We start from the raw sequence: 18,172 nt of genomic DNA on the forward strand, positions 1-18,172 counted from the left end.
ATCATGGCTTTCCTTTTTCCAGATCACAATAATTAAAAAACGTGCTTCCAAAAATAGGTGATAATCGCCCGCATAGGGACAATGACTCACCTCAATTATATTTCGGCGGTGCTAAACCCTCATAGAGCTTCTAGAACACGTCTAGATTCTAGAAGGTGGATATATATACGTGGCATTTTGTATCACATAAACTATATTTTTCTCAATACTATTTAGTTTTCTCATATCCGTTTTGTATCCGCATGCATGTCCGCTTATATATCCGCATGTATATCCGTAACCGTATCCGATTTAAGCAGATATGTTTATGAATTTTTCTCACCGAGATATATCCATATCTGTATCCGTATCTGAGATGGGTAAGCGGATAGGGATATGATAAGTATCATATCCAAGCTGTATCCAGACCGAATGCACCCCTATTTACAATTCAAATTATCTTTATCTGCTCACCTTATATCAACTTCTTTAATAAGTTATCTAAAGAGGATTAGCTGCCCCCTTTTTCCCCTTTTTGGGGAGTTTGATCTCCTTCACGTTTAATGAAAGGTAAGCATGTCCATCCACCCCAGCCCAGCCCGGCCCGACCCGAAAAACCAGGCCCGGGCCGAGCAAAACCGGAGCCCGGTGGCCCGGGGCCCGGTGGCCCTGGATTGGTCCAGGGCTTCGGGCCGACCTGGGTTTTTTGGTTTTTTTCATTTTTTTAAAATTGTTTATTTTTTTAAAATTTTTAAAAATCTTTTTAAAATTTAAAATATACATAAAAATTATAGAAAATTATATAAAATAAAAATAAAAACAATCATATTATTAATAACTTAAAATGACATAAATTATAAATACAAAAAATTATAAAAATAAAAGATGATAAAAATAACTTCATTATTAATAATCAGTAAATCTTATATAAATTTATTTCGGAATTCATCGCATCACAATATAATTTTTTATATTTATAAATTACATAATTACAATTGATTAATAATATAAATTTTTTATCAAAATTGTGTTTATTTTTAGAATTGTATTCTTTAAAATTTAAAAAAATTAAAAAAATTTAAATAATAAAGAAATTGGGCCGGCCCGGAGCCCATCCCGGGCCCAACTTATATATTTGGAGAGAGTAGGTTAGTGGTTCAAATCCTAGCCACAACTTATATATTTAGAGGTTTTTGATTTGGTCTTTAAATTCTACAATTATTTTTAATTTTGTTTGTTTCTACAAATTTTACAATTATTTTAATTTCTATAATTTTTTATATTTATAAATTACATAATTACAATTGATTAATAATATAAATTTTTTATCAAAATTGTGTTTATTTTTAGAATTGTATTCTTTAAAATTTAAAAAAATTAAAAAAATTTAAATAATAAAGAAATCGGGCCGGCCCGGAGCCCATCCCGGGCCCAGCCTGGGGCAACCGGGCCCGGGTCCGGGCTCCGGTTTTGCCCGGGCCCGGTTTTCCAGGCCGGGCCGACCCGGATGGACAGTAGTCACCTCTATATAATCCTTGAAATTTTCTATCATATAGAAGTTAGGCCGTTTAGGTAATTGTAATGTTGGATTAAGGGTTAACCCAATCATGGTTAGAGGAAATAAAAAAAAAACCAACACAGAGACGAAATTGCAATAAAACTACACATTTGAGGGACTAATGCCAAATACTAAAAGTCGAGGGACTAATGAGGAAGTACTAAGAGTTGAGGGACTAATTTACAATTATCGATGATTAGAAGACTAATATGCAATTAACCCTAATTTTTTAAAAGCAATGGAATAATCAAATATTATTTTTTGCGTAACATGTTAAAAAGTTTGCTTCCAGAAAGCTTCAAATGCAAATGCAGTTAAAATTAATGAGTTTGACAAACAGTCTCATTATGGCGCCAATTAGCAAGGGGTTAAGAGAGGAGTTAAAGAAGGGGTTGAGAGGAGTTAAAGAAGAGTTAACCCCTCTTTATAGCCTACCAAAATAAAATAATTTACACATATTGTAAACTAAGTTAATCCCCATTATCTACCAAAAATTTTAAATAAACTAACCCTTCAAAACAAAGGGTTTACAAATACACCTATTTAGAAATATTAAGAAATAATCCCACCATTCATAAAGAAAATGATCATAATTCTTTTTATTTCCAAACACAAAAAATGACCACATAAATTAAAATAAACTGATCTAACATATTTAAATTTTCAACCATTCCAATTAACAAATAAACTAACTATTTTAACCCTTCTCTTTTAACCCCTCCTCTTAACCCTTTACCAAACAGGGCCAACATCTTCCGACTCTACTGTCAAAAACGATCTTTTAACAAAAATGATCACTCTTAACCCTTTGCCAAACAGGACCAACATCTTCCGACTCAATTGCTAAAAAGGATCTTTTAACAAAAATGATTACTCTTAACCCTTTGCCAAACAGGGCTAACCTCTTCCGACTCTATTGCCAAAAAGGATCTTTTAACAAAAATGATTACAACATTTTCAATAGCAAGTAATTTGGTTACAAACTAGATTGTCTTTACATAAATTACCATTGCAATTCCAATTATAACTTTCTACTAACCAAACAGATCTACAGGATAGTATTGAATACTCTTTTATACAAATGCCGGATAACCATGATTTAGAATGAAGTTGATGAAAGCAAAACAGCCATAAATAGAGAAAATTACTCATCTCATGGAAAAGTAACTGATATTGTTTATAAACACACATGAAAGCACCAAACCGCATGCTAGTTCTCCACAGTAATAATTTGATTGACAATTGCACAGGACACTTCTTCCACTATAGAAGCTAAGAAATATTTTTGATGGTAACTTCTTCAACTATAGAGCTAAAAAAGAAAATAGTTTTCACGGTAACTCTTCGTGCAAACCCAGGGCATAATCCTCCTCACATTAGGAAAGATGTTACTACAATCCCATCCTAATAATGCAGTCTGATGTACTACCAAACAAGAGGTATCGGATTAGATGAAATACTGAGAACATTATTATCAAATCAACAACCTTTCAATTACATGTTGCCAACTGACAACAAAAGATAACGATAAATACTTCAAAAATTCTAAATTAAAACTTAGGAAAGCTAATTATATCGGCTGCATCCTTCTATATTGTTCACAAAGTAAAGTAACAGATAACCCAGACCATGATTCCATCTGAAAAACAAAGAAGTGTGCTCATTGATGTTACCACCGTCGGGTGATTAGATCCCCGACCATCAACTGATGGGCAGACGAAAATGTAGTGAGAATTCCAAACAACAGCTTACCCCCAAAATTAGTGACCAATGGAAGATGCTTCTGGTTACTTGACTATCTTATATCAGACTTGCAAATGGGACACGACCGTTTTCTTCTCAACCATGCATCAATGCACTGCCATTAACAAAAAATGTCAGCAAGGAACTGATAATATAAAAGCATACGAAATAGGGTTTTTAGATATTACTCCCATAAATCTTTACTATATTGAGATTAGTCCCTTAATTGGAGGGACTGATTTGAAACAACTTTTAAGAATTGTACGACCTAAATGAAATTCCAATGATTTGAGGGACTAATTTCAGTCTATTAAAGATTTAAGGGACTAATATCGAGAAAACCCTAAGAAATAATAGTAGTTTGATAATTATATGAGGAGTCCTCACATCTTTATGGAATTTATGCAAGCAAGGTAAATGGCGGATGGTATCTCCTATAGAGGGGGGCTCAAGGCACACAGCACAAGCCTCCTCGGAGTCAGCATTCTGTTAACACATATTAGAAAACAAACGATTAGACCAAATGTTGAGGAAAGAATAAAATACCAACCTACATCAAACATTTACTAGTAAATGCTTGAATTGATAGCGAAGAGCGAGAAAGATTTGTACCTGGATTACTGACTGTGGCAAGTTACTTATCTGACTGTCTGAAGCACCACCATGTTGATGGTTGTTTTCATCAAGTGCCAAAAGCAACTCATAGTCATCCCTAGAAACAATAGAATGCCTCGTAAATAGGTTATTGGAAACTTATGACAGGACTTTTTTTCAAATGTGTTATTGTCAGAGAAACCATCAGCAGTTCAGTATACATTTGAACATTTATGAATCAATTACTTGGGCACTAGAATGGCTACAACAGTGCTTATGTTTTTCTAATCATGGTTATTTCATCAATATTCTTCAAGTTATTTAGACAGTTAATGTGCATTTTTTATTTTGATCCACTAATTCTTCTGGAGGTTGGTTGTGTGGAAACCGGATTGTCCCCTTTATAGGCTTGTTCTTTTGGATAACTGCTGTGACAGATTCATAAAGAAAACCTCTTCAGGAAATCTAAATTTCAATTGCATGAATGGCTTTTCTTTGAACTTGGCTTCTTGGAGATCTTTGAGATCCCTAGCATGTAATCATGATTACTATAATTACTTGTAACAAAGGCAGCTTAGTCTTTTATTAGAAACATTGGGCTGATCTTCTTTTATTAGGTCTGTCTACCTTCAAACGAAGCATACATGTTTCAATCTGGAGCTTAGAAGTTCACATCGCAAGTGATTAACTCATAAAGAAAGAAATCAACCTAAACCTAGTTATTCCTGAAAATTAGAGCTATAACCAGAACAACACTGCATATAAAATATAGATGTTTGGTAAAATCATTTTGTTAACAGTGAAAAGACTGGTTTCCAGTCCATTAAACCACGTATTTGAAAAGAATAATAACAAAATGAAGAGAAAAAAAGACTAGGTTCATGGTTCGCCATTTTATCTTGGATCACAAATTGCTGAGGACTACTCCAATTACTGAAAAAGTGAATTATAATTTAGACAGTTATGAGCAGCCTGGAATCACACAATTGCATGCCAACTAGTACAATGCTGCCATAAAAACAAGAATGCAAGTTTTGCTGAACTCGTGAAAGTTACCTAGCCATGGCTTTGGTAAATGTGTTGAGACTGAAAGAAGGAAAAATATGGGGTTTTCGTTAAGATGACAGAGTGTCAGATATGTCTTGAATCTTCATATGGAAACTATCTTTTTTTCTTTTTAGTAAATTATATAACAACAATCTTATGGCAGAAGCAACAAACGACGGAAACTATACAAATATTACAATTGCTCCCTTTTTGCACAAACTTCATGTTGTATCGTAACTCTTTAATGTAAAAAAGTAAAAGCATATATATGAAAGAACTGGAGATGAGAAACAAGAGGCATTAGAGCTTACTCATTAAAGTCTCGTTGCATATGAAGAATGTTGTTCACCCTTGCTGCATCACCAAATGAAGCTGTTCCTATGATGTCAAACCTCTGGTAGCCACCAAAAAGATGCAGCATACGCAGCAAAGTTCAAAAAATGAGACATGCTATGCTCATGGTATCAATTAAAACTAAAGCGCAAAAAAGATAAAGGAAACAGAGAATAAGAACAAGAATATCCAATAAACACCAGACAGCCATAACCAAGCACTTAATTGCAAAAGAAAAGCAAAACCTTCCAATGCTGCGAGATATCACCTAGCTGTTCTTTTGTCAATATCATTAGCTTGCACTATCCACAGAAGTCAGTCATTTTTATTTTATGTTATAACTGACCCACTTTGATGGAAAGTGTTGTTCAGTTACATGTTAAGTCCTAAATGAAAGCAAATTTGAGAAATGATTTTGAGCACAGGGTATCTTCTGTTAGCAATTTTATATGATTCAAAATGCTTGAATAATGCATAGCAAATGAAATGCCCCCTGATGAAAAATTTCTGCAACATTTTCCATCATCGTAAAAGTAGCTGTACATACATAATCATGTCTCATCATAGCTACCTACTGTTGCCCTTTTGAATCCATGTTGCATAAGCATAACAACCAAAACCAAGTTTCCAAATTGCCTTTTGAACCCACCTCATAATAACCATGGTATAAGGCTATTTTACAAATATAACCACCAAACCCAAATTTCGGCCTCATAAACACGCTTTGAAGCCATTAGCCAGATAAGGCTGCCATGGTAGTGAATGCATTTATGACCCATGGAATTAAGAGTTAGAACACACATCATATAAATGCAAAGCAAGAAGACAAGTTAATATATATTATTATAGGGGAAATGCTCAAGTACTTCTTAAAATACCCATTTGAGTACCATACAGACCTCCCTCAAGACAGCATCTTATGATGGTCTTTGAAAAAAAATTCTAACTGTGGAGAAAATAGAGGAGCCAAAGTTCATCTAATCCTAACTCCTCTCGTATAGATATTAGGAGGATATTACAAAATACATATGAGATAAAATCATGTCTAATCACATCTCACAATATCTCATATGTATTAGATCTAAATAGTAAATACTAATAATATCTAACACTCCCCCTTAGACTGGAGCATATATACGATATATGTGCACATTGCTAGAGATGGAAATAAAATGCCTAGTTGCAAGAGCATGGTAATGTCATCTTTGTCCGAAATACTTGAAGACGCCAACAATCAAAAAATTATAATCATGGCTAATAAAAACCCTAAGCGGGCAAGCCCTTAAAAGAAATATTGACAGGTATGCCAGTTGAAGCCTTAGGCGGGTCAGCCAGTAAACACCCAAAGCGGGCTAGCTAGTACAAAATCTAGGCAGGTGAGCAACCCTAGGTGGGTCAGGCAGTAAAAACCCTAGACAGATCAGCTAGGAGAAGCAACATCGGAATCAACTATGTACGTTTGCATCCAACCAGCAGAAGATGACAGAGAGCGATACTGTTCATCATGAACAGTGCATGTGGAATAGTGCCAGCGATCAACGATGCGTTTTCATTTTGAGGCCTTTTTCATTTTGAGGTTAGGGTTTTTCAAGGGTTGGGATTTCTTATTGAGGTTCAACAAAGATTTAGTAAACAAATGATATAGAAATCAAAGATGTTGACGAAACCACTGAAGGTGTTGTCATAGCCGCCGAGGAGAGCATGAATGCCATGCAAAACCCTCAACGGCCTCGAGATTTAGAAAGATTGGGAGACGTTGCTAAGATTGATAAGCTCGGATACCATGTAGAGAAAATAGAGAAGGCAAACATTATTACTCATTTAATCATAACCTATCTTAAATGGAGATTAGAAGATTACTACAAAACAGGTATGAGATAAAATCAAATCTAAGCATAGCTCACAATATGTCATAATATCTACTAGATCAAATAATAAATACTAATAATATCTAACACTAACAATTTGCAAAGACCCCTTATTTACTACATTAATAATAGTGTGGGCACACAAGAAATATCTGTAGCAGTGCTCTGATTAAGATATGTGATCTTAATCACGAGTGATAACCCTGGTTTTCAGACCTCAAGAAGCAGAGATGGAAATTGTCCCACTGTCCATGGTAATGAAATCAAGAGTATTTTATCTATACATCATCCAAATAGGCTATGTAAGGATAAACCTGTAATATGACGATGGCATCATCTTCATAATATGAACAAGTGCAGAGATGGGACTAGCATGAGAGGTTCCTTCTCAGCTAATGTTGTTCCCAGCACTAATTTGTTAGAAAAATGGAGCCTAGTAAACATCTGGTGGGTGGGTGAGTGGCTCTTTTTCCCTCTTTCTAAGAGAAAGGACTAATACAACAGCTGCACTTGATTTTTATAAATTGCCCAATGAGACAAAAAAAACATGGGAGCATTAAATGTTAAATGTCCCACCTTAGAAATGATTAACTATTGTGTATATACACGATACAGAAATAACCTCAATAAGACTCATGAGGTTTTTGGGCAGGAATTACGGCTATTAACCATAAGGCAGACATGGACGAAAAAAATAGAATCTAAAATTAGAATTAACAGGATGAAGTAAGAATGACATAATGCAACCTCGCTATAGTAGGGATGAGAATAAAGGTAGACTAGATAAAATAGAACCCAAGCCATTCGAATAAACAGGATGAAGTAAGAATGCCATAACTTAGCAAAAGATGATAAGAAACAAGGAAATAAATTTGAATTAGGAGCAGGAAATAACCAAATTGATTAAAAAAATTTACTTAAAGAATATTCATTCAGAGATGAGACTGAATACGATGTGGCACAAGTATTATGGATCAAAATTGCAATCAAGAACCACATCCAAAAATTAAGTATTAGATGAAAGGAGAATGCTGATCAGTAGCATGCACAAAATAAGTGATACATGCATCCATAATTCCATATAGAGAATTAGAGATAGCTTCAGATAAATATAAAAAGAGAGGTAATCAATGGAGATGGTACAGACATCCAGAGCATAGTATGTCAGTTAAAGGAACTAATAAGATAGTGGTTGAATGAGCAATAATCGGAGGTAAATGTAAGCACGAAAAAGCATGACTCCCAGCAGTAAAAGAGGATATGCTGGCTGTTAACGTGATGAAGGAGGTGTGGACTGTGGAGAAGAGATGAATTGAGGAACAACATTTTAGTAGCTAACCGCAAACTGAACCTGGATTAAGGCAGTATGTCAACTCAAGTAGTGAGAAAAGATGATGTAACCCCAAAGAAATGCTACAAAAAATAACATAATTTTCTTGTGGGCATTTGGATATAAAACTGTCATGTATACATCAGCTCAGAAGAATTCGGTAACATCATTGTTGTCATTGTCATCATCTCTGAAACTTCATCTATCTACTTCCATGAATAGAGTAAGCTATGAAGCACAAGGCACCATGAAATGCTTGACAAAATTTCCACCAGTTGTCAACCATTTAGACTCCCAAGATGTTTGGCCATCTGGGACTAGCGGAAAGGGTTTCAGCAATGGTTAAGAAAAAAAATCATACATATGGAGAGAATGATGGTCGTCAAATAAATGGCATATTGTCGCAAAAAACAAAAGGTGAACACTGATATACAAGGGGGAAATTATGCAAGTACAAACAGTAACTGGAAAAAAAGAACTTACCCTATTGAGATCCATCATTGTCATGTGCAACTCTCTTCTCATTTGGGCTAGTCTACTCGATGTGGGCACCCGAGAACGAAATGTTTCTCGTCCAGAATTTTGCCAGAGACGAGAGCGCAGTGATGAACTTGGTAGATCTCTCTGAGAACAGTAAAGAATTGAACACGAAAATTCATAAATAACCAAGCCATTGAACACAAAACATCCACAAAAATCATCTATATTCAATGAAGTAGAAACATTTAAGAATCATTTCTAGTAAAGAAAATGAAGAGTAACACTCTTCTTCAGAGCTTATATATTAGGCAAAAAGGAGGATGCAGAGTAAGGATAATAAGATGTGCATAGCAAATAGAGCAAGCTACAACAATTGAGAACTTGAGATACTAAAAAAACCAGAACTTTTTAAGGATGGAGATCAAAGTTAGCTGGATTACAAATACCAACAAAACTCTAGTTAGTAGTTACATGCTAAGTGGGGGGAAACTGAAAATAATATAAATAAATAAATAAATCAAGGATTTCTAAATTAGCAGAAGTTAGATCAAGCTAGTTTCCGTTTGATGATTTCATCTCCAAGCTGGAATATTTTTCCATGGTTTCCATGATTTCATCTCCGAGCACCACATATGGATGTAAATAGGTGCAATTTACTCTCCATGTTTTGACATATGGGCATCGATGCATTTTAAAATATGAATATGAACATAGACCTGGTAATATAGTCCAAATATCTGGATCAAAGTTTACTAGAGCAATATCCGAGAACATATAGGCTAGAGAGCTAAAGTTATGTAACATCAAAACTTCCATTATATACAATATCCTTTCAATGAAAGAGGATTCTAAATCTAAGGTTGGATTTTATTTTACTTCCTTATCAGTAGTCATACTCGGTATATTTGGTAAATATTTGCATTTTATCCAAGTACAAGCTCAACTTGCAAATATAGATAATGACTTGAACATCCAAACAATATGTGTGTTCGTATTCAAACCCTGCTTACTGCTAGAAGCAAACATATATCCATGTTCCATTTTGAATACATCTAATACGACACTATTACTTGTTATCAAGGTTACCGAAAGCGCTAGGCAGGCTAGGCATTGGACCCAATTACTAAAACGTAGGCAGCTAGGCGGGGACTAGACGTTTCCTTTTTTAAAAATTTTAATTATAATTACTAATAGTAAATGGCAGTGTTTTAGAAAGTTTGGGTGCTGGACTGACACCTAGATAGATTTCTTAAGTGGTGGTGGAGGCGATTTTTCTGAAGGCCATGAGAGATGAGAAGATGTTCGTAGTTGAAGTTTGGAGGAGGTTATAGGACGTGAGGCTGCTATAGAGGAAATCGTGATCAATGCCTAAAGGGTATAATTCATATAGGCAGACCATGCTCCGCTAAGCATTCTCAAAACTTAGGTGGGCAGTCTCGGTACCGTCTAGCCTCTAGGAGCTAGGCGCCACTTAGGGGTCAAGGTACCTTTTAGGCCTAGGCGTACGCCTAGGCAGGCTAGGCGGAGGCTTTTTAATACATAACTTGTTATACACATTATCAGTAACTTAATAGCCCTTTGTAATAAGAGTATTGATGAATATTTATCAGTTTAGTAACAGAAAAGAAAAATATTCATAATATCGTGCAGCATTAAGTTCACATAAGCAATGAACAATCGAGTATGCTATGTGATGTATGCAGGTATAACCGTATAATTATTGATAAAAATTCTTTGGAAAAAAGACAATTACTCACTTCTGCTGATGCATATTCAACCATAGGCAAGAATGCAACAGTTGCATACCAATATATTGAGGTGCATCATGAAGGTTTCATGTAAGTTAAGGATATTTTGGACAGTTATAGGCAGATAGAAAGGTATACTTCTTACACGACGAGCTCGGTTCTGCCTTGAAATAGAGGCACTGTGTCCATCATTCTCCTGTAGCAACAATGCTATACTCGCATCAATCTGTATATTGGCAAAAAGAACAGCATATATTGATAGTTATGCTTTTCCTTATGTAGCTAAGAAATCAAATGGATAACTATTAAATAACAATACAAACACATGTCCCCAGTGCTCCTTATAAGGATTTTGGCTTTGTCAATGCCTCATCTGTGAATGTAATTCGTTATAACAAACCTAGAATCTTTCCAACCTGGGTTTTTCAAATGATAGCCAGCAAGTTTTGATGTAAAAGACATAGATGACACTGATATATGTTTGTAAGGCTTTAGTGTTACCTCTAAGAACCTATGCTGCATGGACACTTTTGTCATGAAGCCGTACACCTACCCATACCCAACATGTACCATACCTGTACTAAACCCCAATACACCTTGGACACTCCTTGAATATATGCATACATTTATTAAGACATGTACTCAATTACATAATACATGATTAATTTAAAAAACTCATACACTTCATGGACATATATCCTACACTTCACAGTTCACATCCGTTGTATGAAATTGGTTGGACAAAGGACGGGTTCATTTCATCACATACTCAGTTCAGAAATATGATTCTGGAATGTTGTTTGCGTATCAAATTTGAGAATGAAAGATTTTTCAATTTATAATATACATCATCATAAAAACATCAGAAACTTTGCTTCACATGGCATGTAAATGAAAAAAACAATTAATCTCATGTAACTGTATATAATCGTGTCCCCATACCCTACCCTGCTTTTTATTAATTTGCCATGTGCTGTATCCACCCCTGCAGCCGCCTTCCAAAGCACAGGACAAACTATGTAAGAGGTGAGCAAAAACCACACCATTGACCTTGATCTAAATTGTGAAAACAAAGTAATCAACGAAATCATGTATGCAAAGCTTCCCAAGTCAATCTGTTATAATTATCAAATATTGACTGTTTAATATAGAACAAGAGGCATGATTTCATGACAGCTTGGAACTCTCAAATTCATAAATCAAGATGAATGGTGTCCATAGATTACTACTATGGCCCTTTGCAGCGTCATAGGTGGTCCTCTAAAGAGATATTTTCATCAGCCTAGCCATAATAGATTTAAAAGTTTCACTAGAAGGACCAATAAAGCCTTACATATATAACATCTTTATATCTTACACACGCACCCGCCGTCATTCATATATGTGCAAATGTAGGATGTATATATGACACGTATGCATGCATGCATATGAGTTGGAATACAGCATTTTATAAAATCAGCAAACGTAGATTTGTATCTCTAACAATCTACTCCGTAATGATTTTCAACCATTTGGTGTGAGCAAAAGGTCTTCAAATGATTTTTAGCTTATTATAATTTAAAATGTGTCGATCAAAATGAACATGAGCTATTCAATTTCATGACTATTCAATTTCATTTCCTAAAAGCAATTTTGTAGGTTGCCATGACGAAGAAAGTTATACCCTAAAAGAATGGTCTACAATAGTAGTCCGGATAACTATTAGCTGGAATAACCTTGATACTGGAGCAATGGTGGAACAAGTCATGGATGATCCCCTGCTTTCTGTTTAATTTTAATTGCACTGACAATGAAACATCAATTACTTTGAAAATCGTGTACCTTAGCAATAAATGTTTTCAGTATTAAGTTCACTTCAGCAGTAAATAAATGATACAGGTAGATGCATGGGTAGCTGATCCTTCATCTCATGGATGATCAGCTCCACTCATCTTATTCTAACACGGTACTTAGTCAAATAGTGGAACATCAAGTGTTTTCAAAATCATTACTCATGCAACAAGTTCTTTTAGAAAAGCTTTATTTCGACCTTAGAACAAATTATATCATGCGATGCACAGTCAATATCTTTTGACTTAGTCTAGTAGTAATGTAACTATTTACAAAATGTATATGATGAACGTAAGTACATTCATGATGAACGTAAGCACATAACAGATGGTGCACAGGGTGGTCGACATTGCTCCATATTAAACTCACTGTAGGTAGCTATGTACAATATGTAGATCCCTATTTCTCATATCTGTGTGTGTTGGATGTGTATCAAATGTGTTTCTCTAGAGGAAGAGACAGAGGGGGGCTTGAAGAGTTTATATGTACCACAATCCTGCTTGACTAAGAAAGACAGAAATAGTTATACTACAGAATAGAGAAAACTTACCTCATCAATATTTCCAGTTACTGCAGTTTCATTGTACAATTCCTCTTGGAGTTGACGAGCTAACATCTCATCAGACTCAACCTGCATATGCCTATCAGCAGCATTGGATGATGCTTCAGGAGACTGCAGTTCATCCACCTCAATGACTGGGGCCAATGTCAGGCCACCACGCTGAGATCTGCGACTTCTCGCTGATCCTGACGGTAAAGTTTGCCTAGAAGATCCAAAATTTAAGCTCTCAGGATCATTAGAAGTTGAGCTGGAACATTCACCGACTCGAGAGCGTGATGAACCTAGCTTCCTCTTTCCATTAACTCTTCCATTTTCTTTCTGCAACTCCCCAGAGTCCTGAATTAGGATTGAATTGGTTCCATGCTGCATGGGTGGTACTTCAGAATTAACTTGTACGACATTCACAGAACTTGTATTTGCCATTGTAACTTCATGGATTCCACCAAAGGAGTGACTGGCATCTTCACTCTTCAAAGTGCCAGCAGTGTTCCATGTTGAAGCTGCCGATGACTTTCGCGTGTGATTTCTTGTTGTGATCCAACCTTTATCCTCAAGCCTATGAGCACCACCCTCAGCATCTGGAGTGGCAGCCAGCTCCTTCCCAGTTGTCAAACTTACACTGAAAAGGTGGTAGTATGTTATGAGCAAATATGCCACAACAATCTGAAAGCTAATTCCTATACATGCAAATACAAAACATACCATGACTACAACAACCACTTCTGAGAAAAAATAGGGTGAAACCAGGAAGTGAAAGGTAATGATGATGTGTTTATTGTTGAGTTTACATGTGGAAATATTCGGACAATTCTAGTGCGGTTATTCTTATCTTGTCATGCATTCATAAAGCAGCCATTGTCAATGGCTAACAATTTATAGGGGGAAAGGTCAACACCATCAGCATGTTAGCACTAAAACAGACTGCTAGCACATTGGCAGTTGGTATTCTAATAGTCCATTTCACTCCAAGATGATATAGTATTTGAACAACATGCATAAACGCTTGGCATAACTCCGGAATATATGGACTGTATAGTACTATCCGGTTAAAAGTAGGTGTATAAAGCAGGACTACACAATAAAGGTTGTTACTACCTGTTTGCACAAGATCTATCTTTAGCAGATTGCTCGTTAGACGCTACAATATCTCCCACTGTCGCTTTTCCTTTCATTTTACTAGAATTTTTGTCTTGAGAGTCAGGGCTAATGATGTGTATTGTATGAGACAAATTCCCATTATTCCCGATGTTGACCTCCCTTGGCTTCACAATATTTCTACTCCGCTCAATGTTGAGCGGGGATATGCGACCATTTCGTACTAGCCTTCTCTGTGCACTTCTTGTACGACGCGGTTGTCCATTTACAAATTCCGGATCCCTACACAGATCTGTTCCTTTTCCATTGTCTTCAATGTTACTTTTTTCTACATTACATGGAGAGGTACAACCATTCCTAAGTTGTGTATTACTAGATAGATCAATTCCCTTTCCTTTATCTTTATACTTCAATCCAGCATTGTTCCCACGAAGTTCCTCTATCTTCTTGTCGTCAGCAGACGGTGATATAGTAATACAATTTTCACTCAAGGAACACACGTTCTCCACAACGGGGCTTTTGCAACTCAAGTCAATTGTTCTTCTGCTCCTAGCACTTCCATCTGAAATCTTCGCATGCCCAGGTTCAAGCGGCTTACTCTGGGACTCGAAAGAAGGTTTAGCTTCTGAAGTCCTGGAGAGTTGCCGTGCTAAATTGGCTTCTAGAAAGTAGAAATCAGCATCATCGGATGCATTGCTAATTCCAACCGAATTATGGCGATTGGAGTGTCTACTGTTCAAACCAGCCCTGGTTAAAGGGCTGTAATTTGGAATGCCATCCAATTTGAAATTATTTCCCCGGGAAGAAGTCAAATGTCTTGTTGTTGTTCTATCGGGAGTATCAGGGACTTCCAGTATCATATTACAGTCCGCTTCCTCCATGCTCTGCAAGGCAAAGGGAAAAAAGATAATAAGAATCTTTCTACAACACCTCATTAAGACCTAAATCTTTTACATAAAGGATTAAAGAAAATTATAAATAACGAACGCAAGAAACAAAGTTAGATATAAACAATGAATCATTCTACAACATCTCAATAAGACCTAAAACTTTTACAAAAAGAATTAAAGAAAATCATAAATAAAGAAAGCACGAAATAAACAGAAGATAAGGAAGAAAAAACGAAGATCGCAGGATGCTAGAAGAAAGATCTAAACTAGCTGAAGTCTGAAAATTTTATACACATAATCGAATTTTTTTTTTTTTTCCTTTGTGTGGTAAAATTGCGGCTTTAGGTTGAGAATCTGCAGAAATTCCAACAATAAATAAATCCGCTAAGTATCTCGAACACAAATCAAAAGAATTATTTATAACAAAGACATCTTTTACCCTAAAAAAACAAGATACTCACTTTGATAAACAAATAGCTGATAATTTTCTTCCTATCATCAATCCGCAAACAAAATCTGACTAAATAGTTGATTTTGAAAGCAATTTGTGATTTTAATAATTTCCATGAAAATATTAGGATTAGTGACATGAGGATCAAGATTAAAAGAGGTAATTGAAAAATTTTGCGAAATTTTTACCCTCGATTTGGATCCGAAATCGGCGATGGGATTCGGAACCCTGCCGTCTTTTTTCCTCCTCCCATCCATTCCTTCTCCTGGTCCCCGGCTTTGCATCGAGATTGGTGCAGGGGTTAGATCCAACGGCGTAGATTATCTCTGTGGCTTCACGGACTGAGGATTACGAACCGACGTAGGTCCGTATGGGATAATCCTTAGCTCTTCAGACGGTAACGGTAACGTCACCCGCGGGTGAGTTTAAGATTCAATAGGTAGAACTGGAAGAAATTTTTGAAATGAACCCATTCACAATTTTAATCCCACATTTCGACCAAATCCAAACTTATTTATCAAAATCGACCCATTTTCTCGTTACGTCAGTTTCGTGGTCAAAAAATGGGTCGTTTTAAAAAAATCGTGATCTTAATTAGTCGGGGGTTGCCAACCCCGACTAATTAGGACCTCACAAAATGGTCGAGGTTGGAAACCTCGCCCATTTAGCAGAGACTGGAATCAACTCATGAAATAGTCGGAGTTGCCAACCTCGGCTATTCAACAAAGACTCCCCAGCCTGAAAATCAGGAATGGGCTAAGTGATGAAATAGTCGGGGTTGCCAACCCCGACTATTTGTGGTGGGTCCCGCCCGCCTTATATATACTAACTGAAACTATTTCTCCCCAAAAATCTCGATTTTTCTCCTCTCCAACTCCGGTCTCTCTCTCGTTCAGCCGCCAACTCATCTCTCCCAACCCCTATTTTGCGGTTAAAATTCATCGGGAAAGTTTGCTTAAGATCTCTAGGGTAATTTTTCTTCATTCTCTCCTCTTTTAACATGTAAAACTCTAGGGTTTTCTATCAAAATCTACTTTCTAGGGTTTAAATTTTATTATCAAGCACTCTATTTGTGGTGGTTCGAATGCTTTATGTGTTGATTGTTGTAATTAAAATTAAACTTCTAAGGCATAGAATGCTCAATTATAGGGTTTATGATTTTTATTTTGGGGTTTAGGGTTTTTTGTCAAAATTATATGAGAGTATTTGCATCTTGGATTTTCCTCTCTTATTCAATGTTGTGATAAACTTTTTTCAATTTTTTTGCATTTAAATGATATAACTTTATTTTGCATAGGTTGAACAATATGATTTTTATTGCTTGCTCTTATGGTGAAAAAATTAATTATGGAATGAATAATATGCCAATGTACGTCATAGGGGTAACGGCGTCGTTAATGATCTCAGAACCATATAGTTATCGTGACTTGATTAAGGAATTACACCGAGTTACGAAAATTGACCCACAAGAGTACTGACTAAAAATAGTATGTAATTGACCCATAACTTTAGATTGAATGTCCGCAGTTGAGATCTCAAACAATCATCATATGAGTACTATGTTTAATTTGAGCAAGTCGCAACCAATGGTAGAATTGTTTATTGAAAAGTTATCATATAGTTCGTGCTAAATATTCAAACCTCCAGGAGAATTCTCAGGCAGGTTAGATTTGGGAGTTGAGTCTGATGGTTTTCTTTCTTCTTCGAACGAAATGAAGCGGACTCGATTTCAATATCTAAGTGCACCTTTATTCGGGGGAACGTCGAATGTCATGAACAATAACGTCCCTTATGAAAATATGAGTCCGTTAAGAGGGGCAACAATTAAAGAGGGTGAAAGAAGCAACGGCTCTGAAGGTGAAGAGCAAGATAGTGCACCAATTGATAGCATGCAATTTTGTGACTGAAGATGTTGAAGAGAATTCGGATTGGGTTGATAAGGCTTATGCTAATAATGAATATGTTGAGTACAAAGAACCACCCCCCGACGAGTTTGAAGATGATGAGTGGATTCGTTCTTCCACAGTATAAGATATGTGCATTGGGCAAAGTTCAACTTATAGAAGAGATGATGACGTCCCTTTCAGAGTTAGAAATTTATTCGAGACTAATGACCAATTGGTTGATACTATTCGTGATTACTCAATGAAAAAGAATGTTAAATTCAAGCAAGTTAAAAGCAATCGTACAAGTTATGATGCAATCTGTTTTATGAATACACAAAGAAAGGTCAGGCCGAGGGAAATGAAGCTGATTACGCATGTCCTTGGAAGTTATATGCATTTGCTGAAAGAAACATAATGGGCATTTTAGGATCACAAAATACTGCGGTGTTCACAATGTAGCAATCCAATATTAGAGCAAGATCACAGTGGTGCATCTACCTCTTACATAGCGTGGTTGATTATGCTAAAATTAAAGAAGAAGCTTGAACTAACACCCAGTAATATAATTAAGAGAGTGCTAGATACGAAGTTTATTAAAATATCATATAGTAAAGCATCGAATGCAAGGAGAATTATGATGACAAAAATACTTGGTGATTGGGAGAAGTCTTACACGATACTTTCTCAATATCTTGATGCGATCAAAAGAAGCAATCCTTGATTTGAATACAAACTCATAACCAAAGAGATCAATCCGGGAGTTCATCAATTCACCTCT

The 18,172-nt window shown here is 35.9% G+C and overlaps 1 protein-coding gene across 8 annotated transcripts; it reads right to left on the reverse strand.

The window, feature by feature from the left end:
* Positions 2,802–15,870, reverse strand: LOC109836484 (E3 ubiquitin-protein ligase RNF6). Of its 8 annotated transcripts, XM_020404389.1 has the most exons (11): positions 15,697–15,866; positions 14,168–15,051; positions 13,061–13,691; positions 11,628–11,675; positions 10,826–10,906; positions 8,936–9,076; positions 5,233–5,315; positions 3,893–3,992; positions 3,668–3,766; positions 3,290–3,395; positions 2,802–3,176 (listed from the first exon to the last, which is right to left on the reverse strand). In XM_020404389.1, exons 1-10 carry the CDS (start codon positions 15,790–15,792, stop codon positions 3,333–3,335), a joined length of 2,226 nt encoding a protein of 741 aa, XP_020259978.1. In that variant the 5' UTR covers positions 15,793–15,866; the 3' UTR covers positions 2,802–3,176; positions 3,290–3,332. The 8 variants fall into 8 exon arrangements, 6 of the variants coding, with proteins under 6 accessions (XP_020259978.1, XP_020259979.1, XP_020259977.1 ...); XM_020404390.1 differs by having other exon boundaries at positions 2,802–3,395; positions 10,826–10,876; XM_020404388.1 differs by having other exon boundaries at positions 2,802–3,395.

The sequence above is a fragment of the Asparagus officinalis genome, chromosome 4 (genome assembly GCF_001876935.1).
Source record: "Asparagus officinalis chromosome 4, Aspof.V1, whole genome shotgun sequence".
Lineage (NCBI taxonomy): Eukaryota > Viridiplantae > Streptophyta > Magnoliopsida > Asparagales > Asparagaceae > Asparagus > Asparagus officinalis.

Excerpts from the sequence above, each read along its gene's own strand:
- LOC109836484 (XM_020404389.1), bottom strand. The coding sequence starts at position 15,792 with ATGCAAAGCCGGGGACCAGGAGAAGGAATGGATGGGAGGAGGAAAAAA. Across the intron at positions 10,907-11,627 it reads GCAAATTAATAAAAAGCAGG|ATTGATGCGAGTATAGCATT; the intron begins GTAGGGTATGGG and ends GCCAATATACAG. Across the intron at positions 9,077-10,825 it reads GGCAGAACCGAGCTCGTCGT|AGAGATCTACCAAGTTCATC; the intron begins GTAAGAAGTATA and ends TACTGTTCTCAG.